The sequence below is a fragment of the Camelus dromedarius genome, chromosome 24, assembly GCF_036321535.1.
Source record: "Camelus dromedarius isolate mCamDro1 chromosome 24, mCamDro1.pat, whole genome shotgun sequence".
NCBI classification, from domain to species: Eukaryota; Metazoa; Chordata; class Mammalia; order Artiodactyla; family Camelidae; genus Camelus; species Camelus dromedarius.
This window is the reverse complement of record NC_087459.1, coordinates 2,544,972-2,571,772: the sequence shown is the minus strand read 5'-3', so window position 1 is coordinate 2,571,772 and position 26,801 is coordinate 2,544,972. Positions and strand designations below refer to the sequence as shown.

General features: G+C 35.2%; 1 protein-coding gene across 5 annotated transcripts in view; it reads left to right on the top strand.

Annotated features, from left to right (window-relative positions):
- ATF7IP2 (activating transcription factor 7 interacting protein 2) overlaps positions 1 to 26,028 on the top strand; it is a 46,721-nt gene extending 20,693 nt beyond the window's left edge. For 3 of the 5 annotated variants that reach the window (XM_064478193.1, XM_031433219.2, XM_031433220.2), the window contains 6 exons: positions 2,552 to 2,712; positions 17,404 to 17,477; positions 18,583 to 18,644; positions 19,084 to 19,150; positions 23,808 to 23,893; positions 24,497 to 26,028. In XM_064478193.1, the coding sequence (XP_064334263.1) occupies positions 2,552 to 2,712; positions 17,404 to 17,477; positions 18,583 to 18,644; positions 19,084 to 19,150; positions 23,808 to 23,893; positions 24,497 to 24,910 (864 nt within the window). In that variant the 3' untranslated portion in view covers positions 24,911 to 26,028. Of the gene's footprint in view, positions 1 to 2,551; positions 2,713 to 13,305; positions 13,687 to 17,403; positions 17,478 to 18,582; positions 18,645 to 19,083; positions 19,151 to 23,807; positions 23,894 to 24,496 lie in introns of those variants that run through there. The other 2 variants (XM_064478194.1, XM_064478195.1) reach the window with 2 other exon arrangements.
- Positions 26,029 to 26,801: the final 773 nt, after the last annotated feature.

The window sequence follows — 26,801 nt, the reverse complement described above, 5'->3', positions numbered from 1 at the left end:
CCTTGTCCTTTTAATATTTTTTGATCTGTAGTGATCAATAAATTTCATTTCATTGATCTCTATTTCATTTCTGATACTAGTATAATCTATGTTTCCTTTTTCTCTTAATCAGGCTTTGGATTCAATTTTTTCTTTTTCCAGCTTCTTAAGTGAGAAGCAGCATTGATTTTTAACCTTTTCTTCTAGAAAACATTTAACGCTATAAATATCCTTCTAAGCACTGCTTTTTCTAAGTACCTTCTAAGCATCTTCTTAATATAATCTGTATTATATTGTATTTTTGTTTTCCATCAGTTCAAAATAATTTCTAACTTTCGTTGTGGTGGTGTTCTTTGACCCCAAATGGGTTATTTGGAAGTGTATGTTTAATTTTCAAACATTTTTCTAGGTATCGTATTTTTATTGATATCTAATTTAATTTTGGTCAGAGAACATACTGTGTAAAATTTTAGTCTTGAGAATTATTAATACTTATTTTATAGCCCAAGATAAGCTTTCCCTTGGTGAACGTTCCCTGTACACTTGACAAGAGTATTGGGTGTAGTATTCTATAAATAATACTTCTATGCTAAATGTGTCAAGATTGGTGGTGGTAAATCATGGCCCCAAAGATGTCCATGTTCTAATGCTTAGAACCTGTGAGTATTTTACTTTACATGGTAAAAGAAGCTTGTAGATGGGAAGATTATCCTGGTAGGCTCAATATAACCACAGGGGCTTTATTAAAAGGGTCAACAAAGTCAAAGACAGAAAATGGAAATAGGGCAATGAAAGCAGAGGTTGGAATGATTACACTGAAGATGGAGGCAGCAGCTATGAGCCAAGGAATGCTGGCAGCTTCTAGAAGCTGGAAAAAAAGGAAACAGATTCTCCCCTGAAGCCTCCAGAAAGGATGCAGTCCTGTTGACAATGTGATCTTAATGAAATTGGTTTCAAACTTATGGCTTCCCAGAAGTATGACAAAATTAATTTCTGTTGTTTTAAACCACCCAGTTTGTAGTAATTTGTTATAGCAGCATCAAGAAACTGATACAGAATGTGGTACCAGAAAGTATGGGGTGTAGCTGTAACAAATACCTAAAAAATGTGCAAGTGGATTTGGAATGGTAGAGGCTGGTAGAATATTGAGGAGCATGATTTTCAAAAGCCTAGATTGCCTTTAACAGGCTTAGTTGAAATATAGATGTTAAAGACTGCAGGTGAGGGCTCAGAAATGCAGAACACCTTAGAGAAACACTATATAGTCTAAGAGAATACCTAAATCTTCATAAACAGACTGTTGGTAGAAATATGGACATTTAAAAGCATTGTTGGTGAGGACTCAAATGAGGAATGTGCTACTGGAAATTGGGGAGGAAAGGAGATTCTTGTTACACAGTGGCAGGAAGCTTAGCTGAAATGTGACCAGCAGTGAGCAGAATTTGTAAGTGACAAACTTGGATTTTTATAAGGTTGATGAGAATTTTGAGCAGTGTTGGAGGTTTGGCTTGATTTCGTGCTTATTATAGTAAAATGTGAGGGAGAAGAAGTAAATTGAAGGAGAAACTATTCAAAGGAACCAGGATTTCATTTGGGAAATTCTGAAGCTGTCCAAAACTCATCAACTAGAAGAGCAAGTTGGAAAATTGATTCATTTCTGGTCTTCAGTCTTATTAAAAGTATAGCAAAAGTGAAAGTCTCCTTGTTAAAGTCTAATATTTTTTAGTTCCTAAAACTTAGTATAATAGGATTAAAATGTTGTTGAAGAGTTGCAGGAAAATGGGGCACAAGACGATGTTCATGTCCCATGTCTCGGGTGAGTCCCTGGGACTCACCTAGCCAAGTGAGGGTCTTTGGCTTCCTGCAGAAAAGAATTAAAGAGCGAGCCATAGTAAAGTGAGGACAAGTTTATTTAGAGACATACACATTCCATGAATAGAAAGTGATCTATCTCGGAAGGGAGAGTGGCCCCAGGTTGTGGGGGTGGGTTAGTTTTTATCACTAGGTAATTTCATTCACTAACAAGTGGATTATTCCAGCTATTTTGGGGAAGGAACAAGGATTTCCAGGAATTGGGCCATTGCCCACTTTTCAGCCTTTTATGGTGCCAGTGGGTGTGCCATTTAGTGTGCTCATGTATTACAGTGAGCCTGTAATGAGGCTCGCGTGCTCCTGGAAGTCAAACCTTCCACCATCTTGGGCCTAGTTGGTTCTAATCAGTTTATTTCCTATCCTCAATGGCTATGTCATTCTTTTCATGGTTGTGCCCTGCCCCCTTCCCTCCTGTCTCGTAACTACTTAGGTATTTGTTTTTCCTTCTTTCCTTTTAAGCCAGGAAGTTGATTTGTGCTATCATTATTTTCATTTCTTTGAAATATTTTAAAAAATTCATTTTGGCAGAGTAACTGCAAACATGATCATCAGCCATTGAAACAGATAAAATTTAATATATGTTTTGCCATATGTATGCGAGAATATTTTCCAAATGAAATTCTACCTGTCAGCAATTTTGTGTGGAAGAGCACAGTTGGTAATCTTCCCCTCAACTGCTTTTTCCTCACTCAATTAACAGGTTGCAAATTCAGAGACTATGAATTTGAATAAGAATCCAGAGTCAGTTAATAGTCCACAGGAAAGAAAGACTTCTGTGAACTCTGAACCTTCTAACTCTTCAGAAAAAGCAAGTGAAAAGATTAATTTGTCACAGGATCATAATGAGGCTGTTTCTGAAAGGTAGGCTTTTCTATAGAAATGCATAAACTTACTAATCTAAATATATGTTTGTAAACACAGATACTCTTTTTCTCAATTAAGCTTAAAGCTTAAATTAAAATAGCTTAAAGCTTCATATTTATATGAACACTATTTTGTCCATTATGGAGGAATGGAGTTGGTTCTCTAAAGCTTTTATTGTCGTTTTAACAGTACTAAATAAAATTTTAAGTTGGTTAGGTGATCAGGTTTTTCACTGTGATGCTTTCCATCTTTGGTTTGACAACTGGAGTGATCAACTAGATCACTCCAGTAGTTTCTACTTCTATACATGGAAGACTCACAGCCCTATGAAACAGTGGTTTTAAAAAACTACACAGAAGAGTAAGACTAGGAAAAAGGTGTCTAAAATTAGTTCCCTGCATGTTGAAAGTAGTATCATGATAACTTCAAATTACGGTGAACAGGTTAACTTATTCGTCTAGTTGATCACAAAGCAGCTGAGGCACCTAACCTCCAATCTAGTCTAGTAAAAGATTTGGGGCTTACAGGGAAGAAGTAGTTTAGTTTAACAAAGAAACATGATTGATAAATCCTAGCCTGGATTGATATTCAAGGGTCAGGGGGTGTGGGGATGGGAGAAATTTTAATGAATTCTTTTCACTGGTGATTCTCAACAGTTCTGGAGCTTTATAGTATTATTTGTTTATTCTTAACACTCACTCATTAAAATGTCCTATGATTTTGCTTTTATATGTTAAATTATACCTCAGCTTTTAAAAAGAGGCTATATATATATACATATATATAATATATATATATATATAAAATATGTAGCCAAAAACAAGTGAATTAAACGGTGGTCATTGTTTGAAGAACACCACCCTTTCCCCCAAATCACTACGCATGCTCAAGGATGCTATAAAACAAAGGAGAAGCATTACAAATCCTCACCATTTATAGGAGATTCTTGGTATTTGGGAATTTACGTGCAGTGCTGACTCTTCAGAAGAAATCCTAATATTCCATGATACTGAGGCCTGCATTTTAGTTTTGAACAGGAAGCTGTTATGAAGAAGGCATTTACTTAGTTGTCAAAGAGAAGAATCACATTTCAGTGAGTCTTTCTTGTTACCACTTATTGATACTTGTGCTGAAACTCATAAAGTAACAAAAAAGAAAAATAAAATATTGTTGATGGAAGTGAAAAAGTGAAGACATGATTAAAAGAGTAATTTATAGACTGCTATGTTAATATCAGTGGCTTATATCTGTAACATGAACAGTTCACCTTGTGCTCTGTAATGAAGGAAGAATGTGCAATTTATGAAACCATTTCAGGCAGCACTGTCAGCCCCTGGTGAGTGTGAGAATATGTGTCACAACTGTGTAACTTGACCCTGATGGGTAGGTTCAGTGGTGAGTTTTATAAAACATTTAAGGAAGAAACAATACCAATTTTAAATAAACTATCCCAAAGAATAAAAAAAGAGGGATTATTCCTCATTTTATGAGGCTAGATACTGAAATTTAGTAAAAATGATACTCTGATAATAAAATCAATTTAAAACCTTTACAGAAATGGAAAATTACAGTTTTACCCATGGAACAGATGCAGATATCCTAAACAAGAAACTCGTAAACCAAATTCAACAATCTATAAAAGCTGAGTTTGTTCCAAGAATGCTGCCATGTTAGTTTACAAGAAAAAGTCAACTTAACGTAATGTGCGAGGAGAAGAATCATCATCAGCTCAACATAGATGTAGGATCTGATAAAGTATCTGTTTATGATTAAAAGCACAATTTTTAGCAGACTTGGAATAGGCGGTGACTTCCTTAATCTGATAAAGAATATCTGCAAAAGCCCTAAAAAAGAATTTGATAGTGAAATATTGGAAATATTCCCTCTGAGATAAAAATAGAAGGATACCTGCTGTTGCCACTTTAATGCTATACTGGATATCTTGGCTAATGCAAAAAAATAAAAATTAAAAAAAGAAAAATGTAAAAGAGTCGAAAAGAAGGAGCAGTAAATATTACTATTCTTAGCTGATTGAGGGCATGTATATAGGAAATCCAAAGGAACTTACCCCAGATAAATTATTAGGATTGATAAGAGTTCAGCAAGATTGCCAAACTCAAATATATAAGGAATCAGTTGTATTCCTATATACGAGATACGAGCAATTAGGAAATAAGAAATTTATAAACATCTAATAGTGTTGTGATAGCATCAGACATATCAAGTACCTAGAAATACAATTAACAAGGCATGTAATAACTGAAGAAAATAACAAAACTTTGAGATATCAAAGAAGAATTCATTGGAGAAACGTACTATGTATATGGTTTGGACAATGCAATATTAGAAAATGTTTTTACTTTTGTTCAAATTAATTTATAGAGTACAATTTCAGTCAGTTTCCCGGTATATAATTTTATGGAACTTGACAAGCTGATTTGATTCTAAAATGTATATGTAAATACAGTGGGTTGAGAGGCCAAGATACCCTTTGGGTAGAGAAACAAGATGGAAGGAATGTACCATCATATGTCAGGACATTATGAAACTGCAGTAATTAGGATCATGTGATATTGGCAGGTGCTAGACAAATAGAGCCGTGTAACAGAGAGTCCAGAAACCCATGCATATATGCATATGTGATGTGTGTTGAAGACTGTATGGCAGATCATTTGGGAAATAATTGACTTTTAGTAAATGGTGCTATTCATATTGGGGGAAATATGAAAGAATTGGATCCCTGTGTCAGGCTATACATCAGTCTTTTGTGAATTAAGGAACTAAATATCTAGAGGGAAATTATAAAGCTCTCAGAAGGTAACACAGAATGTCTTCATGAACTTCGGATAAAGAAAGATTTATTAAGACACAAATGCCCTTGCCATAAAAGAAAAAACTGATCAATTTTACCACATTAAAATTAGAAACTTCTTTTCTCAAAAGGCACTATAAAGATAGTGGAAGACAGGCCATGGAATGGGAGAAGATACTCACAGCACATATAACCTATAAAGGACTAGTACCCAGAATAAATATAAAGAACTTCAACAAATCAATGAGTAAAAGCCAGATAATGCAAAAGAAAAATGGGCCAAAGTACATCTACTTCTCAAAAGAGGAATTCCAAATGGCCAGTAAACATATGAAAAGGTGCTCATCTTCACTAGTAATCAGGGAAATGCAAATTAAAACCACAGTGAGATACCATTTCATATCAGGTAAGGAAAAGTAAAACATTTAAAAAATCTGACAATACCAGGTATTGGTGAGGTTTTGAAATAAAGGGAATTGGTTTTATTTAATATTTTGTTGTTGGGTGAGTAAATTGGCATAGTAGTTTAGAAAAATTTGGTATTACCTAGAAATAATTGAAGATCTAAATATCCTTTGACCTAGCAGTTTCATTCCTTGATATGTACCCTAGCTAGAGACATGTACACATGTGCAGTAGGACATATATATAGGAAAGTTTATTAGCAGCATTTTTCATAATAGCCGAAAACCAGAAGGAAAAAGCTGTCCATCCATGTGGAAAAGAAAAATAATTGCTGTAAATCCATACAGTGGAATTCTGTATGTTAATGAAAACAAAAGAACTACAGTTATATGTGACAGTATAAGTTACTCCCACAAAAAATATCATTGAAAAGCAGATGCAAGGAATACTATGATTCTATTCCAAGGAAGTTTAAAAATAGCCAGCAAAAAGTATATTATTTAGGAATTCAAAGCTACATCATCAATCTAAAGAGTAAAACAAGGAAATTATTACCATAAATGCTATTTATGGAGGGGATTTATGATTCAGCATAGAGGCACATGGGTTTCTGAAGTGCTGATAATTTAAAATGTATTTGTCTGAGTAGTGGCTACATGGATGCTAGGTTTGTAATTATTCGGCTGAACATGTATTTTTAATCCAATTTGAAAATAATTATTAATCAGAAATTTTAGATTGTTTGTCTAATCTTACTGATATATGTGGTTTCATAATTATAATCTTAATACTTGTTTTCTGTTTGTCCCATTATTTTATGGTCCTTTTCCCTTATCTGTCTGTCTCTCTACTCATTTTTAGCCTTTTTTTGGATTTTTTCCCCATTCTCTATTACCTCATTAATTATACCTTTCTTATTGTACCTTTAGAAGTTATCCTAAAGATCATGATATAGATTCTTGACTCTAATATTAGAGTCTAATATGAATTGCTGCTTTTAGCATTTTATAGGCAATTTTGACATTAGAACACTTTTAACTATTTACTGCTCCTCTGCATTGTTTCATGCATTTAAAATTTTACATTATTTTAAATCTCGTAAGACAATATCATAACTTTGTACAGTCACTCATTTAGTGTTACCCAAATACAGTTGACACTTGAATAACAAAGATTTGAACTGCTCGGATCCACTTATACATGGATTTTTTCCAATAAATACAGTACCTCTAAATAAAAACAGCTTCTTTCACATTTTCTTTTCATTTTTGATGTCTACTCTTAATAATACATGTAGCATCTATGGTATTTTGTATCATATAGGACAACATTGAGGTAGGCACTGACAGACAATTCGTCGTGTTGACAGACAATGTAAACTTACAGTATCAATACATACAGGACAGTACTGTAAATGTATTTTCTCGTCCTTAGGATTTTCTTTTCTCTAGCTTACTTTATTATATGAATACAGTATATAATACATATAACATACAAAATATGTGTTAATCGACTGTTTATCTTACCAGGAAGGCTTCTGGTCAACAGTAGGCTATTAGTAGATTTGGGGGGAGTCAAAAGTTACACTTCGATTTTCAACTGTGATGGGGTTGGGCACCCCAACTCCCTCAGTGAGCAAGGGTCAACTGTATTTACTCTTTCTTTTGCTCTTCATTTCTTCCTGTATTTCCATCTGGGATAATTTTTCTTCTCTCTGAAGAACTCCATTTATTTGTTTGTTTGTTTGTTTTAGTTCTCCAGATAAATTCTGTTTGTCTGGAAATAACTTCATTTTGTCTTTAACATGGATAGTGAATTATAGGTTGGAAGTTATTTTCAGCACTTTCAAGATGTCATTATGTTGTCTTCTGACTTTTATAATTTCTGTTAAAAAGTTAGATGGATCTTATTGTTCCTTCTTTGAGGATAGTGGTTGTAGTTCTCTGACTGCTTTCAAGATAGTCTACTTATCTTTGGTTTTCTCCAGTATACTGTATGATGCTCAGGGGTAGTTAATTCATCCTGATTGGGGCTTATAGTTTTTCTTGAATCTGTTACTTTGTATGTTTCATTATCTTTGGAAAATTCTTCACTATTATCTTTTTAGATACTCCTGCACCATTCTATCTCCTCCTTCTGATATTCCCATTACACACTTCTCTGTACACTCTGTCTTTTTTGTTCTTCATGCTTTTGTCTGGATATTTTTTACTAAACTATTTATTAATTCTCTCTTCAGCTGGATCCAAATGTTAAACTCATGTATTGAGTTCTTAGTTTCAGTCTGTTAAATTTTCCAGTCTCCTCTTCCCATTAGATTCATTTTTATAGATTCAAGTCTCCTGGTGAAATTCTTCACCTTGTCATCCACATGTTGAACATTTTAATCACTGTTATTTTCTGATTTATTTCTTACGACTCTTATATCTGGGTCACTTTGAGCTCTGTGTCTGTTCACTCTTTTTCATCTTTGCACTGTTTCTTACACCTACTGATTTTTTCTTTGAATCTTAGACATTGTGTATTGAAAATTGTGGAGGCTGTAAATGATACTAGCTTTTATCAGAGTGAATACACCCTATATTCTGGCAGGCAGCAGAGAGAGGCACACAGCCTCTTTTGTTGATGGTTTTCAAATATGCCCATAAGTTCTCCTCCTGTTAAAAAGTGGAGCCTAATTCCTGACTTGGGCTATACTTAGTGACAGCAAATAGAATACAAAAGCGGTAACATGACAGTTACCGCAAGTGCTGATGTAGAAGCTGCAGCAAGCTATCCAGAAGATCTAGCAAAGGTGGTTAATGAAGGGGTTGCACTGAACAGTAGATTTTCAGTGTAGATGAAACAACCTTATATTGCAGGAAGATGCCATCTAGGACTGGTAGCTACAGAGGAGAAGTTAATGGCTGGCTTCAAAACTTCAAAGGACAGACCGACTCTCTTTCTGGAGGTTAATGCAGCTGGTGACTTTTAAGTTGAAGCCAGTGGTCATTTACTGTAACAAAATCTTAGGGCCCTTAAGAATTATGCTAACTCTACTTCGTGCTCTATAAATGGAACCACAGAGCCTGGCTGACAGCACATCCAGGCTTGAATTACTAATATTTTACGCAAATGAATGTTGAGACTTTCTGCTCAGAAAAGATTCCTTTCGAAGTTTTACTGTTCATTGACAATGTACCTGGTCATCCAAGAGCTCTGATGGAGATGTACAGTGAGATTAATGTTGTTTTCATGTCTGCTAACACAACATCCATTCAGCAGCTGATGGATCAAAGGATAATTTCAACTTTCAAGTTCGTTCTTTTAAGTATTTTGTAAAGCTATAGCTGCCATAGATAGTGATTCCTCCAATGGATCTCTGAGCGAAGTAAATTGAAAACCTTTTGGAAAGGATTCACCATCTGGTTCCATGAAGAACATTCATGATTCATGGGAAGAGGTTAAAAATAGCAGCATTAACAGGACTTTGGAAGAAATTGATTCTAACCCTCATGGATGACTTTGAGGGGTTCAAGTAACTGCATATGTGGTGGAAATAGCAAGAGAACTAGAATTAGAAGTGGAGCCTGAAGATGTGACTGAATTGTTGTAGTCTCATGATAATATTTTAACAGATAAGCCAAGAGAGTGGTTTCTTGAGATGGAATCTATTCTTGATGAAGATGCTGTGAAGACTGTTGAGATGACAACAAAAGATTTAGAATATTAGCATCAACTTAGTTGATAAAGCAGAGGCTGGGCTTGAGAAGATTGACTCCAACTTTGAAAGAAGTTTTATAGTAGGTAAAATGTTATCAGACAGCATTGAATACTACCGAAAAATCAATCACTTGTGAAAGGACAAGTCGTCTCTGCAGCAAATTTCATTATCTTATTTTAATAAATTGCCACAACCACCCCAGCCTTCTACAACCACCACCCTGATCAGTTACCAACTGTCAACATCGACACAAGGCCATATACTAGCAAAACAATTAGGTACAATTTACTGAAAGCTTGGGTGATGGTTAATATTTTTTTAGCAATAATTATGTTTTAATTAAGGTATGTACACTGTTTTTTAAAAATAATGCTGCTATACACTTAATAGACTGTAGTATAGCATACAGTACAGTATAGTAAACGTAATTTCTGTATGCACTAGGAAATCAAAAAATTTATGTAACTCACTCTGTTGAGATACTCACTTAATATTGTGGTAGTCTGGAATTGAACCCACAATATCTCTGAGGAATGCTTCATTGGTTACCATTTGTATTTCTTTCTACTAATGAAATTAAGCAATGTTTGTTAGTCATTTGGGTATCTTTTTTCATAAAGTTTCTCTAAGACTTTTGAATGTTTTACTTTTGCACTGCCAGTGTTTTTTGTTGGTTTTTTTTTTTTTGTCAGATATATTTACTACAAACATCTTTTCCCATTCCAAGTCTTTCAACTTCATAATAGTGCCTTTATATGAATAGTGCCTTTATATGAATTGACTCTTCTTAATTTCAGTGTAGTCTTTTTTTTTTTTTTATAGATTATACTTTTCTGATGAATGTTTCATCTGGTTTTAACAATTTTCTCCATTTTCCCTCAATATTCTTAAAACTTTGTCATAGTTTTTTTCTAATATCCTTGTTTTATAACTCCAGTATCTTGATTATATGTACATATGTTTTTTTTTCTCTCAGTTTCCAGTCATTTGATTCTGTTTGTTAGCATGCTTGATAATTTTTGAAGAACTAGTGAGGCTCTGAATAGTATCTTCCTATAGACAAGATTTATACTATTCTGTCCTCTGGCAGATAGAGAAGGGCCTGGTCACCTAATCTGCTCAGGGAGTGGTATAAATTGAAGCTTGTTGAAAAGTCTCCTTTTGTCTCTAGTTCACACTGGCTCTTAAGATGTAGCCCTCAATGGATTCTAGCTGAAAGCTTGAAGTACTCACCTGGGCCTCTCCATCTTGGTGGCTTCTAAATCTTAATCCTTACCTCCTCAGCCCATAATTCCAATGAGATTGCCAAAAATTCAACTCTGCTTTTTTAAGTCTTTCTGCTTAATGTCTTAGACTCCTAAATATCATTATAGTTGATGTACTATAGCAGCAAACAAAAATATTAAAAACATTAGAACTATAGAAGTATTAAATGATGAATTTTGAGATTGATAAAAGATTTTGACTATAGTATAATGAACATGTGAAAAGAATTGTTATAGTTTTCTTGTACTTTAGCAACAAAATAAATATAGGTATCAATCTTTCATCCATTATGTGACTATTACTAGTAGAAAAAAGTATATACAAATAAACTTTGTAAGTTTTGTTAGAGACCAAAAATGAGCAGAAGAATAAAATACTATTGATAAAAATTAGATCTGAACCTTTTTTGTTTATTAAACTTAGACATAATAGCTTTTGTTAGAATCTCTTATTGATAAATTTGATATGAGAAAATGATTGAATTAAATATTTGTTTAAAAATGTACATGAAAACAATTGATTTCACAAAATGGAAATCAGTGTGTAGGAAATGTCATCTTCTGTTCATGAAGTCTTAACTGCTATAGGAGTTGTTCTTTTGCTGTAAACAACCAGAAAACGAGACTTAAAAAAAAGAATTATGTTTAAACATTGTTCAACAGGGAGCACTAGACTATGATCCCTATGAGAAAGGAAACAAATGAAATACACCCTGCCATCATCCAGCTTACTGCCTGGAGGCATTTCCCAGGTTGAAGAGCAGGGGTGGGAGGAGCCCGAACAGCCTGGTGGTCTTGCTGTGTTTAGATCAGATATTGCGGAGTCTGAGTTATCTAGAATTTGTGAGGCAGAGCAATGAAGAGAGGCAATTGCATAAAGGTAGAGCTCTGAAGGTTTACAAAGGGAACCCCTTGTATCATTGGCTGAATATAGATCTATACGTGCAAAGGATGAAACTGCAAGAGACTGGGGTAAGAACCATTGAAAAGAAGGCGGCCAAACATTTCTTGGAGGTTGCACAGGAGCATTTTGCTTTCTCACTGGCTATAAGAAGAGACTTATCATGGAACGACAAGTGGATTCCTTAGATGGGTATTGCTGTAGTGGGGCTAAATTAGTCCTAGACTAAAGACTGCAGTGGACCTACCCCACAAAACTAAAAGGACTCAAAGGAGTTAAACTAATCCTGGGTGATTTAACTGCACGCCAGGACAAAGTCCAGCACTCTCTGAAGAAATGAAACATCATCCAACAGTGTAAATTTTACAATGTCCAACATCTAATAAAAAATTATGCGTGCAAAGTATGAAAAATATAACCCGTAACAAGGAGAAAACTGAAATGATAGAAACTGACCTGGAATTACTATGGTTGATGGACTTAGCAGACAATAGCATAAAACTCTTCATGTCCACAGTATAGAGGAAAATGTCAACATGATGAGAGAAATGGAAGATTAAAAAAAAAAAAAAAGACCCAAATTAAACTTCTAGAGATGAGACAGTGACTAAAGTGAAAAGTACATTGGACAGGATTAATAACAGATAATTACTGGCTTTTTTAAAAATTAGTGAAATAGCAATAGAAACTTGAGACAGAACATGTGGAGAAAAAAGATTAACAAAAAATGAACAGAGCATCAGAGACCTGTAGAACAGTATCAAGCAGTCTGATATATATAATATATGTATATATCATTGAAGTCATCAGTAGGCAGGGGGCAGGGAGGAGAACAGGAAACTATGACATCTAAAATTTTTCCAAATTTGATGAAAATTCTAAAATATCCATAAATAGAAAGATAGACAAAAAGCTTAACAAACCTAAGCAGAAGAGGCATAAAGGAAAAGTACATCATAACCAAATGTTATGTTGTTAAAAGTCAATGGTGACAAGAGAATCTTAAAAGCAGCCAGAGAGAAAAGACACATTGCATAGAAAGGAACAAAAAATAAGATGAGAATTCTCACTGTAAACTGTTAAACTTTAGAGATGTCGAAGAGAAGACATCTCTAAAGTACTGAAATGGAGAGACATCTCTGTATCGTTGAAAGAGAAACTGTCTACAGTGTCTACAGTTCTACACTCAGTGAAAATATCTTTCAGACATGTATGAGAAGACAACTTTTTCACACTAAAAAAGTGAAAGAGTACATCCGCAGCAGACCTGCACTACAATGAATATTTAAGAAGTTTCTTCACGCAGAAGGAAAATTATACCAGACGGAAATTTAGATCTTTGCAAAGGTAAAGTAATGAAGAGTGCTGGAAATTATAAACATGTGGATAAACATAAAATATTTTACTGTATTTCTATATAGGGCATATATATGTGCCCTATATAGAGGTATATATATATATATATGTATATCCTCTGTGCTATGTGGTGGGTGTATGTTATATATATAAAATATTATTTCTCCATAGTATTTCTATGTATGGGCAACAAACAGTTGGAATTTTAAATTTTAGATTAATGCCGTTTACAATAATATCAACAAATATGATATTCCTAGAGGTAAAATTACCAAAATATATATGACTTAACTTCAAAACTACAAAGTTGACTTCAGATTTCTAGTCCAGCATGTAAGATGTCGTCACTCCATACTAACAACAAGTGAAAAGCTGAACAAACTGAAAAATCAACTTTTCTTTGATCCACCAGAGAAGTAAGGTCATAGAGCAAATTACCGCCCCCCAAGTTGAAGAGAGAAACAAGCAGAAACAAAGAATTAAAACATCCTGGAACTGTAGCAGAAACCTCAATGGCAACCACTGCTGGGTAGGTAAACCTACATTGTAATTTATCAGAGTAGATAAATCTGAGAGTTAGAAACTCCAGGGTAGGGGGGTGCCCTGTTATGGAGGGGGGCGCAATTTTGTGAGCTTTACCTCTAGGAGCTCCACTGATCTTCACAGTGAATATTGGAGAAAAATCCCCTCATGCTTCCAGCAGGAGGCAAGGTAAAAAGAACCTTTTGAAATACACCAGAGCAGTCTTAACAAAGCCTGCCCTCAGGAGAAACTGTTACCAGAGATTAACCTACCTGTGGGAAAAGAAATACCCAACACCTGCTCCCTCTAGCCTTCCCCAAGGAGGAAGAGAAATACCCAGTTCTGGCTGCCTCTGGCTATCCTGTCCCACCTAATAAGGTGTGAGGACTGAGATGCATCAGTGAATTTCACACTGAAGGGGCACCGACTCCCTAAAAGACTGACACTTAATCATAGGACTGGTAGATTGCTTCCCTCCCCCCACATTTTACCACTTCTTCGCTAAAAGCCTGTTTACCATAGTTCTTTTTACTCAGTGCATCATGTCTACCTTTCAACAAAAAATTACAGGACATACTAAAAAGCAAAAAACACAACTTGAAGAGACTGAACAAGCACCAGAACCAGAGTCAGATATGACTGGAATGTGCAAATTATCAGACCAGAAATTGTTTTTTAAAACTATGACTTACATGCTTTAATGGAAAAAGTAGTCAAAAATGCAAAAACTGGTGGGTAATATAAGCAGAAATATGGAAATTCTTTAAAAAAAAAAAAGAACTACTTGAGGTCAAAAACACTAACAGAATTGAAGAATGCCTTTGATGGACTCATTGTAGAATAGATCTGGCTGAGGAAATAATCACTGAGCTTGAGAATATGACAATAGAAATTTCTAAAATGGAAAAGCAAATAAAAAAAAAAGACAACACAGAAACCCAGAATATCCAAGAACTTAGGACAACTGCAAAGGGAGTAACATATGCATAAGTGGAATACCAGAAGGAAAAAAGAAAGGAACAAAAGCAGTATTTGAAGTAACAATGACAAAGAATTTCCCTAAAATTAATTTAGACATCAAGCCATAGATCCAGGAAACTTGGAGAACACCAAGAAGGATAAATATTAAAAAATGTACACTGAGGCATATCATATTTAAACCTCAGAAAATCAAAAGATAATGTCTTGAAAGAAGCCAAGGGTAAAAACGCCTTACCTATACAGTATAGAGGAACAAAGGTAAGACTCACATCCAACTTCTTAGAAACTATGCGAAGAAGAAGAGACTGGCTTGAAATATTCAAAGTATTGAAAGAACAAAACTACCAACCTAAAATTCTGTATGCTGCGGAACTATTCTTCAGAAGTGAAGAAATACATTCTCAAACAAAAATTTAGAGTATTTGTTGCCAGTAGACCTACCGTGTAAAAAATGTTAAAAATTCTTCACAGAAAAGGAAAATACATCAGAAAATCAGATCTATATAAAGAAAAGCTCATCAGAGAAGGAATGAGTGAAGATAAAATAGAACCTTTTATTTTTCTTATTAGTTGATTTAGCTGATGAGTTTGTTCAAATTAATAGCAATAGTGTATTTGGTTATGGATGCTTGTGTGTGCACACCCACACTCGTGCACTTGTGTATAAGTGAAATGAACGGTAGCAATAATTCAAGGAACAGGAAAGAGGAATTAGAAATATTTTGTTATTATAAGGTACTTGTACTACTTGTGAGGCAGTATAGTATTATTTGAAAATTGACTTGGATTAGTTGTAAATGTAAATGTATATTGCAAACCCTAAGGCACCACTAAAACCAAGTGTAATTGATGTGCTAAGAAAGGAGAGAAAATGGAATCATATAAACTGTAATTTTATCCTTAATTGCCAAAACTTGGAAGCACCAGGATATTCTTCAGTAAGTGAATGGGTAAATAATCTGTAGTACATTCAGACAGTGGAATACTATTTAGTGCTAAAAAAGAAATGCGCTCTCAAGCCATGAAAAGACATGTAAGAAACTTAAGTGCATATTACTAAGTGAAAGAAGCCAATCTGAGAAGGCTACATGCTGTGTGATTTCAACTATATGACATTCTAGAAAAGGCAGAACTATGGAGATAGTAAAAAGATCAAATGTTATCAGAGGTTAGTAGGGAGGGATGAATAGACTGAGCACTGGGGATATTTAGGGCAGTGGAATTATTCTGTATGATACTGTAATGGTGGACACATGTCATACATTTGTCAAAATCCATAGACTGTCTAACACTGAGAGTGAATCCTGTTGTAAACTATGGACTTTGGGGATAATGATGTTGTCAGTGTAGTTTCATTAGTTACAGCAAGAGTACCACTGTGGTACAGGATTTTATGGGAGGTTGTGTGTGGGAGAGGATAAGGGGGTATATGAGAAAACTACTTTCTGCTCAATTTTGCAGTAAACCCAAAACTTCTCTAAAAATAGTTTATTAATAATTTTACAAAGTAGAAAATATTGCTGAGAGAAATTAAAGGAGACATAAATATATGGTGAGATATGCCATGTTTACAAATCAGAAAATTCACTGTTAGTGTCACTTCACTCAAATTGTTCTGTATATTTAAAGCAATCTTAATCAAAATCCAGCATCCTTTTCTGTAGAAGGTAACAAACTGATCAAAAACTTGTGTGAAATGCAAAAGACTTAGAATATGAAAACAATGCTGGAAGACATACACTACCTGAGTTCAAGACTTACCATAAAGCTGTGGTAATTAAGACAGTGGTGCTGGTGTAAGGATAGACGTGTAGATCAGCGGACAAATTAGAGAGTATGGGTATAGTCTGCTGGTTTTCAACAAAGATGTGAAGGTAATTTAATGGGAAAAGATAGTCTTTTCAAACAATGCTCCTGGAATAACCAGAGGGGAATAGTGAACCTCAACTTTTACCTCACACCGTATACAAAAATAACTTGGAATGGATCATACACCATTCCAAAAAAAATACAAAAGCTAAAAAATTTAAAACACCTAATAAAAAATGGTACATCCGTGTGTATAGAAAATTCATGCAGCAAATTTATGGACTTACTGAAATTTATGTCAAGATTTTCTTAACAAAAATTCTGATTTTAAATGTCAAACTCCTATTGGAATCGGAGTCAAATGGGAGCAGAGACAATCTTCTGACTCAGAATAATCTGTAACCATGATCAGCATCACTTATCATCATTGCCTCAGTTTAGTAAATGTGTGGTAAATATTGCTGCTATAGTGATATAATATAGAGTAAGGGCAGAATTAATTTTTTAATATCTTTATTTTTTACAGTTCTATATCTGTAAGAGTCAAAGAGTTTTAATGGGTTTCTTTTAGTTATCATTGTTTCATTTTCGTGAAGGCTAGTATATGTGCTAGAGTGACTTCTGTATATTTTCTACATTTATGTATATTGTATACTTACAGATTGTACATTTGGGTTCATTGTAAATGGATCTCTATTAAGTTTTAAGGACCTGTTGTTATTGGATATCATGAACTTTTAGCCATATAATTAATTGGTAATACATGGAGTTTCTTGGGTATTTGGTTTTATCATCTTCATCCACCCCCACCAATTGTAAGATTAAAACATATCAATTATGAAATATTAAATTAGAATAATTCTAACCATAGATTGCATGTTTCAGCCTAATAATGCATGCTTAGTTTATTTTTTGTTTTTTTAAATCATTTTAGTAACAGTGATGATGTCATATTGGTTTCTGTGGAAAGTCCTGATTTGACAACTCCAATTACATCAAATCCAACAGGTATCCTAAGTTGATTAAAATGTGACCTGTCAAATTAGAAAGCCTCTAATCAGTATTTGTTTAAAATTGAAAATTGAATATTATCTTTTAATACAATAAAAATTTTAATTCTACTCTCAGAGTTATTTTATATCTGTGATTAATACTACCTGAATAAATCAGTGATTCCTTAATAAAATTGAGGTTTCTTTTTAACCTTGTATTTATCAATTTATGGCCTTTTGTCTCTTTACCACGTTTGTTTAATGGCTTTGTAAATTCTAAGACTACTTACTTTTCTTATCCGTTTTTACTTTTTTGCTCTGGTCTTGTTGATGGTAGTGGTGGTTTATTATTTGTCTTTTTGTTTTGTCTTTGAGTTATCTTATAGTCTATTAAGATTTAAAGTTTGGTTAATCTTTAGTATCTTTAATTTTTTTAACTTTTAAAAACAATACTTTGTTACTCTTTAGAGTTTTTCTCATTACACTTATGTAAAAATTTTTAACCTTAGCTTTCCAATAAGTTTCCTTTCTCTTAAAATAGCTATCTTGTTGGCCCATAATTTCTTATTCAAAATTCCCCATTTCATTTTCATTTTTACTATATATTAGAGAATTTAATTTGCATCTTAATTTCAAAAAACTTTGTCTCCACTTATATAGCTACTTAATTGACCCCATGATTTGGGCTGTTAAGATTGTAAATCAAATAATTAAGGGATATTAAGCATTTATCTGAGGCTTTAACTGGTTCTATGAAGAAGCCTCCTTAGCTATCTCAGGTGGTCTAAAGATGCTACAAGTAAAATGTACATTTCCAAGTTTATTTCCTCAAATGCTGTAGTAATTTACAGATTTTTTTTTAAAAGAAGAGTTACTAATATTGTTATGAAGTTACGTAAGGACAAAATCTTTTGAACCAAAATTAGATTTTGCATTTTTTTTGGACTGATTCATTGATCTTTGGAATAGGTAAAGTCAGTTAAGTTACTGTTTATAATTATATAATGGTTAATGAGCATCCCCATTATTGTGTCCTCAGCATTTCATATATTGTAATGTCTATAAATATTCAATAGTTAATAAACTTGTCAAATGTTCATATTTTAATAATATTCTTCCAGATAACGGAAAAGTTACATCAGGAAATTCTAACATTTCACCTGATGCTGAAACTGAAGCTGTGGTAGGTCCTAAATATTGCCTCTGAATGTTGTTTATTTGAATATGTTAGATGTAGGATCTTGAGTGTTGCTACATGTTGGATGACTTATCTTGTCATTCATTCTTTGAGAGATTCATTCTCTGAGAAACTAATGTCTGACTAGTTAAGATGACCAAGTTCCAGTCCAGCTTAAACATTAAAAAGCAAACAGCTAATGATAAACATATTTCACAACCTTAGTTATTACCAAATAACTCATTTAGACTCTGCTTAATCATATTCTCAGAAACCATATACAGTATTGCATGAGCTTCTCTTTCATAGTGGAGTAAAATTAAACCATAAGACTTAGAGAATTTTCAATCTCTAGCTTCTAAATGGTAATTTTAAAAGATATGTGTTCTATTTTTTAAAAACATTTTCTGTTAAGGCAAAATCATAATCCTTAACAACTTTTCAGGTTATAGAGAAGAAACTTGATTCTGTGATTGATCTGACAAAAGAAGGCTTGTCAAACCGCAACAAAGGTAAAGGATTGTCTTTCTTTTTCAAGACAGAGGGAAAGGTAACAACTTAAAATACATTTGACCCATTTTTGAAGTTTAACTTTGTGTGTTAGTTGTGTGTATGTTAATAGCTCTATGCACTTTTATCACATGTGTAGATTTGTATAACTGCCACTGCAATCAAATTACACAACTGTTTCATCACTACAAGATTCCCTCATGCTATCCCTTTATAGGATTTTTAGGGGTTGCCCTCAGTCCCTGTATCCTGGCAACCATTAATTTGTTCCTCACCATTATAATTAAGTTATTTCATGAATGTTATATAAATGTGACATAATATGCATCCTTCTGAAATTGGCTTCTTTTACTTAGCATTTCTCCCAAGGGTCATCCAAGTCGTTGTATAAGTATTCCTTTTTATTGCTGAGTAGTATTCCATGATGTGGATGTGTAATAGTTTATCTGTTCTTTCACTGAAAGATGTGTGTTGCTTGAGACTATTAGAAATCTCTTTCCTGCCTGTGAGACACACCTTTTTCCTTAACCATAACAATAGTGGCTGTGAGAGGAGTCTAGGGCATAACGTGTGTAGAGGGAGAGTCACAACAGTGCCCTCCTTCTCATATTTAAACAAAAAGAAATGAAATACAGTCTCTGGGGCTGACGATCAGTTATGTAAGGTCTCATCTCTTACTACTGGCGCTTGAGTGTTTGCTGTGCTCTTTTGATGAAATACTTGAATTCACTTACTAACATTAGTAAATTCTGTAATATTAAAAAAATGGAGATTATGGTAGCAACTACATAGTCCAGTTCTTTCTCCTGTCTCAACTGTGGATCCAAAGGTTGAAACCATTGGGATCTTCAGGCACCTCATAATAGAATCAAAAACACTTTAGTTTCCAATTTCATGATGAAGATTAGAATTATAAATCTGAAAAATGAATTGAAGTCCATGATGAAGTAATCATTAATAGATTAAAATTAACAATTTTAACATTAACTTTAATCATTAAGATTACTAAATATTTCTTTAAACTACATGATACAGAATTTGAGATGCAGTAAAATAAAAAGAACACAGATTCATTCCATACTTTATGGGTTTTTTAAAAATATTTTGGGGGGTGGTAAATTAGGCTTATTTATTGTTTTAACAGAGGTACTGGGGATTGAACCCAGGACCTTGTGCATGCTAAGCATGCACTCTACCACTGAGCTGTACTCTCCCCCCATTCAGTGCTTAATAAGTCATACCTGTAACTGGGGGTGGGGTGCGGCTTCAGTTTGAAATCAAGCAGTTAGAAAGAAGGATCATGCTAATTCATGATGCTTACTCATGGTCAGTGTGAATCTATCTTGTAAAATGTTCAGTTCTGAATAAGGGTATATAGTTAGATCAGTCTTGGATTGTTTCCCATATTCCCGGGCTTCATGAATGGTATCACCAGCTCACACAGTTTCCCAGGTCAGAAGAGGAAGAGTCCCTTTTGACTCATCAATATTCCTCATGCCACTGTCTGGTCAGTTTTCAAGTCCATCAGTTCTTGTCCCCTGAAAAGCTAACAGATCTAGTCCATTTATTTCCTTATTTCAGAATTATATCATCTTTAGCCTTGTCTATGGCAATATAACCATATTTATGTCTGTTTATGTTTAAAATATTAAATGTTTTAAAAATATTTTGAACTAAATGAAAATGAAAACAAGCATATCAAAATCTGAGGGATGCAGCTAAAGTAGGACTCAGAAGGAAATTACTAGCATTAAATGTTTATATTAGAAGTGGAAAGTCTAGAATGAACAATTTAAGCTTCTGCCTTAAAATGCTAGGATTAAAAATAACAAATTAAACCCAAAGCAAGTAGATGACACTTCAGTAGAGAAGATGTGGGGATGGCAGTTAAACACAAGAAGACATCCTCAACAGTGTTATTCCTTAGAGGAGTTAAGACCATAATGAGATACAACACATCCACTAAAATGAAAACAACTAAAAATAGGCAAAGTGTTGGTGAGGATGTGGAGAGACCTAGAATTCTCCTGTTTTGCTGGTAGGAGTGTAAAATGGTGAAACCACTTTGGAAATGGTTTGGCAGTTTCTCAAAACATTAACTGTACTCTTACCAAATGACACTGTTATTCCACTCTTAGGTATTTACCCAAGAGAAATGAAAGCCTGCATCTACACAAATGTTCATGGTAACTTTATTCATAATAGACCCAAACTAGAAACAGCCCAATTGTCCATCAACAGAAAAATGGATAAATAGGTTGTGGCGTATCTATCTGTACAGTGAAGTACTACTCAATAATAAAAATGAACAAAATATTATTGTATACAACATGGGTGAATCTCAGAAACAAAATGCTGGGCAAAAGAATTCTGCATACTAGGTGACTTGATTTATGTCAGATTCTACAAAAGACCAGTCTGATCTTCAGTGGCAACAGACCTGTGGTTTCATGGGCCAGCGGTGAGAGGGGGATTGACTGAGAATGTTTCGAGTCCAAGCTCTTACTGCTGGCCACACAATGAGCCAATAGATCGAGATGAGTTGTTAGGGTAAGGAATAGTGCTTTATTCAGAAATCTAGCAGACCAAGAAGATGGTGGACCAGTGTCCCAAAGAACCATCTTCTCCGAGTTAGAATTCAGGCTTTGTTTATACTAAAATGGCAGGGCGTGTGGTTGGTTGCTGCAGACTTCCTGGTGCCAGAATCCTTTGGTCTTGTAGCTGTCCACGTAGGTCCATGTCCAGTCACAAGTTCCTATAAACCTCCAACAAGATAAATGTTACTCTCTGTTCTGCAACCTTTTATCTCTATAAGAATGGAAAAGTGTTATACCTTTAAACATCAGGGCCTTGAGAATGGGCTGCCCTGTTTATTTTAGAATATAAGGCAACATTCTTGTAGCAAAAGCAGTAGAATACAGTGGTTGAAGTAAACAGATCCATTATGGAGTCAGATTTATTCTTCCCAATTACAGGAAGGGACCCTATTTGGGGTAATAAAAACTGTCTTGATTTTGGTGATGATTACACAGTTGTACCTTTGTCAAAACTCAAAGAATTGCACATTTTAAATGAATGCACTTTATTGTATGTAAATTATATCTGAATAGTTACTTTTAAAATGCAGGCTTTAAAAAGCATGTCTATGATAAAAATATTTTCATGAGTGAATGTTTGTTTACATATGCATACATATGCAGCAAAGGTCCTGGAAGGTCAAACACCAAAGGGTTAAGTTGAAACTTGAGGCCACAAGTCTAAATTCTCACATAGCAGTTTAATGAGGAGGAACCTTAAAATAAATAATGGGGTACTAGCTACTGTTGCTTTGAGAATACAAATTGCTAAAGTAACCATTACTCATTTTTATACAGGTAAGGATAAAAGCTGCAGAGTATCTACAAGACATTGACATTGATGACACAAAGGATGTAGACATTAACTGGTTTGGGACAAAAGTCCTGTTTTGTCTCATCTTGTCATCATAAAGTTGAGTTTCTGTCTTAGCCTGACTTACTTACCTTGAAAGAAAGGATGTTAGTTATGGGAAGTTATAGTAGAATTTTTTTTGTATGAAACTGTTCACTTGAAAATTTGAAGGGGGTTATTTGTATCAGCTCTTCTACACTGATGAACCTGCAGATTATGATTTCACAAATCTAGTTCTAATTAATTAAACTAGTTAAAAAGGCATTACAGATTCTCTTTAAATTAAAACCATAAAATCATTACCTCTTCTAAAAAGGTTTTTAAACATCAGTAAGCAAAGTAACTAATAAGTTAACTTTGAAAAACAGTGCAATCTTAATTATCCTTGTCAGTTAAAAGAAAAATACAAGTAAATTTGATTTGGGGAGATTCATAAAGTATATTAAACAGCTGTATCACTGTACATACAATGGATCTAAAATGGTTTTTACTGCTTATTAGCTGCATTCAGACTTCTGAAATTTTTAGCTACCCAGCCCTACCACTTTCCAGCATGGAGCCCCATTTCTTACCATCCCCATAATACTCCCTCTGGTTCTTCTCAAACCATCCTTGCACCTACTACACCTGCTTTCTCTCTCTCACACCCACATTTTCTCTATTTTCCTCCTTTTCTTTCTTCTTCTAACCATCTCTCTTTCTTTCAGTCTCTCTTCTATCTCTCCTCCCTCTCCTCTCCCTTTCAGCAGTCCACAGTTTGTAGCTAATTCCCGCTAGCTACCGTGGATCTCAGCAGTTGAGATACCTTCAACCCCAGCCTGCGTGATTTTTAGTTTGAATTCCCAGGTCTTGTGTGTATCACACATTCATACAGGATTGTAAATGGCTCTGTGTTTGCAAACATCCTCATTGACCTAATAGCAGAATTCTGCCTCTAACAGTACTGTGGGAATCCCTCTCCCATGGGTAATTTTAGTTCCCAGTTGCATCATGACTTAAGTGTTTTACCTTAAATGGGGACTTTTTGTCACATTAGAGGAAGATTCTCTATATGTTTTATACCTTTGGGTCTTGAGCTTTTATCAAAAGTTTATCTTTTGAAATAATCACAGTTTTATAATTTTAGTGCATGTGTAATTACTACCTAAGACATAAACTGCTGCTTGCTTAAAGGCTATGGGATTGATTATTGCAGATAAATTTTACTTTTAAACCTTGTGTTGTTCACAGAAAGTCCCACATCTACCGTTGAGTCGCCTACAAAAGCTGTTTCAGTCTCAAAAGAGACAACCCCAGTGGTGCAAAGTGCAGCCCAGGTACTAATATTAAATGCTCTGTAAGGGATGTGCATTCCAAATTGAGTGCAAGTACCCATTTTACTCATGAAGAAACATTTGAGTCACATTTCAGCTTAGATTCTAGTGCTTTGATACACTTTTTTAAATACGTTATTGTGAGTCTACTTACTTACTCGATTAAAATACTTTAATAAATTTTCCAGAACTACAGAAGTTAAAACAAATACATTTTTAATCCAACAAATTCAGAAAGATTTTTAAGAGTAATAGTCATTGCTGATGACAGTGGACAGAAATGGGTACTCTCGCACCCTCACACTTCTCATGTAAATTAGCACAATGTTTGGGAACACAGTTTGAAATTGAGATGGAATGTTTCTCCAGAATATCTGGGACCTAACCCATTCTGGATTAGTGATATTCCAGAGTGTAGAGATCTTACCTTCAGGAGACGCTTATGCTTAAAAAAGACTACATCCAGCCTGGAAGCATCCTTTTGTTCTTAGAATTTTGATAAATGGATTGAGGAATGGGAAATGTATATTGTAGAACTGCGGTTGACCACTTGAAAACAGAACCCACCAATTCAGCTTGCTAAATTGTTTTATAAATGTGTTTTAGGTTCTTGACTCCTTTGAACACCTGCCACCTCTCCCAGAATCACCACCGCTGTTACCTGAACTGGTAGACAAAATCCGAGACACACTTCCTCCCCAGAAGCCCGAGCTCAAAGTAAAACGGGTCCTGAGACCCAGGGGCATTGCCTTGACTTGGAACATTGCCAAAATCAATCCCAAGTGTGCCCCCGTGGATAGCTACCACCTCTTCCTGTGCCATGAGAACCCTAATAATAAGCTGATTTGGAAGAAAATTGGAGAAATTAAAGCTTTACCACTCCCAATGGCCTGTACTTTATCTCAGTTTTTATCTTCCAACAAATATTATTTTACTGTCCGATCAAAAGACATTTTTGGGCGATATGGACCCTTTTGTGATATAAAATCTATTCCTGGATTTTCTGAAAATCTTACCTAAGGGAAGAGTATTCAATAGTTATATATTGTACTACATTTTGTTTTGTTTTGTTTCATATTTGAGTTGTTTGTTTACAATGTTTCTTTAAAACTATTGATGTCTTAAAGGGACAGTTCAGATTGTGAACCCTTTGTACAGGGACAGTCCTCTTCCCTATGTTGTAAGTGGCCTCTAGTTTCATGATTTGCATTCAGGAAGTCCTTCCAGTGGATCTGTTCTAAGACATACACTATCATGGACCTGTGTCACTAAGCTGTGTTAGGTACACTACGTTTGGTGACTGACTGTGTATGGAGTTGCTGCTTATGTCAGAAGCGCTAGGATGCAAGTAGCCACCATTTCCTCTGTTGACAATCAGCTTTTAGTGACTTGCTTGTGGTCAGTGTAGGTACAGGAATATTCAGCTCTTTACTGAAGCCAGATCATCCGCGGGGTGCATATCCACCAAGAAGTTATGAAAATAGATGTCTTCCCATTCTGTTCAAATTCTGAGGGCTATTAATCTGTGCCCCCTCCCCATCCCCCCCTCTTGCTTTGGGCCATGTCAGTCATTTGGGGAAATAAGTAGTCTAGAGGTTTCCCTGAATTGGTTTGTCTACTTACATATGTAATAAAATTAGTTAAAAATTGTGTGCTGGGTACACAAAAAATACAGAAATAAAAAATCTAGCCTACTATTTCAGTTGGAAAGTGGAGTTGTCTGCCTTAGATTTAAGGCTTTACTTTGCTGACACCGTGGTGCGACCCTTTGCTCATTTCCTGGCTGCCTCACTACTTGGAGAAGGAGCATAATGCTCAGGGGCTCCCGCAGACGCGTCCTGCTTACCTCCGTCTGAGGGAGCGCTGACGTGAGCTGTGGCTCGACAAGGAGCCCAGGAAACTCACTCGACGGAAGTCAGTCAGGACCCAGTGGGACAACTGTGGATGAGCAGCTCTAGGACACTGAGAAAAAAGAAAACCATTAGTGTGAGCTTCTGTTCATAAGAGGCACTCTTTCCTGGTACACAGTGAAAGGTCGGGCCTCAGAGACCATGAGGTTGAACAGCAAATGGTTTTCCTTGGCATTTTGTGAATGCCTTCACATCTTCAGTCATAAATAAAGCTGTTATTTTTCAGTCTCCTGTGTCCTTACCTTTTAAAACATGATGACTGAAACAGCCAGATTCTGAACTGAATTTGCCGAAATGAGCTGCCCTCTGTGAGGTCCCATTTCAGGCTCAGAGCAGTGGAGGGCGTCAGTTTGGGGACAGCTGCACGCTTGGGTTGGCATAGATGAGATGCTCACTCATTAAGCAAAGCCCGGAGACTTGACACTGTAAGTAAGACTTGGGTGTGAACTACCGGAGTCAAATTGCATCCCAACCAGCAGATCTTCTGGAGTGTCGATGGGTGCACTGGTCTTAAGCAAAAGTACTTTTCATGGTAATAGGAGGAGGAGGAATGCTGATAGCATCTTAGAGCTGGAGGCTCCAGAAAGCATTAATGTTCCTTGCCTTTTGGAGGGACAGGGCAAGATCCTCAGCTGTTACCCATCAGGGACACCAGAAGAGAGCAGTCTGGGGACAAGACCCAGGACGTGGCACAGTCACACAGTACCGAGCAAAACCCTGCACCTCCACCCAGGAAACATTTCACATGCTTTTGGTGGGAAAACTTTATACCTCCTTTAAGCAACAGAACCAAACTCTGATGAGCTAAAATTGACTATATTGAGAAAAGGCAATGGGGCAGTTCATGGAATCACCAGGGAGCTGAGCGACTCGGGCTTGGAAAACAGAAAGGAAAAAAAAGACCCTTTGCAACAAATTCTCATGAGGTCTCAAACCTGAGACAGTTGATGCAATTTACAGTCTACCACATGATGATATGTTTAGATGTTTTCTGCCCGTTT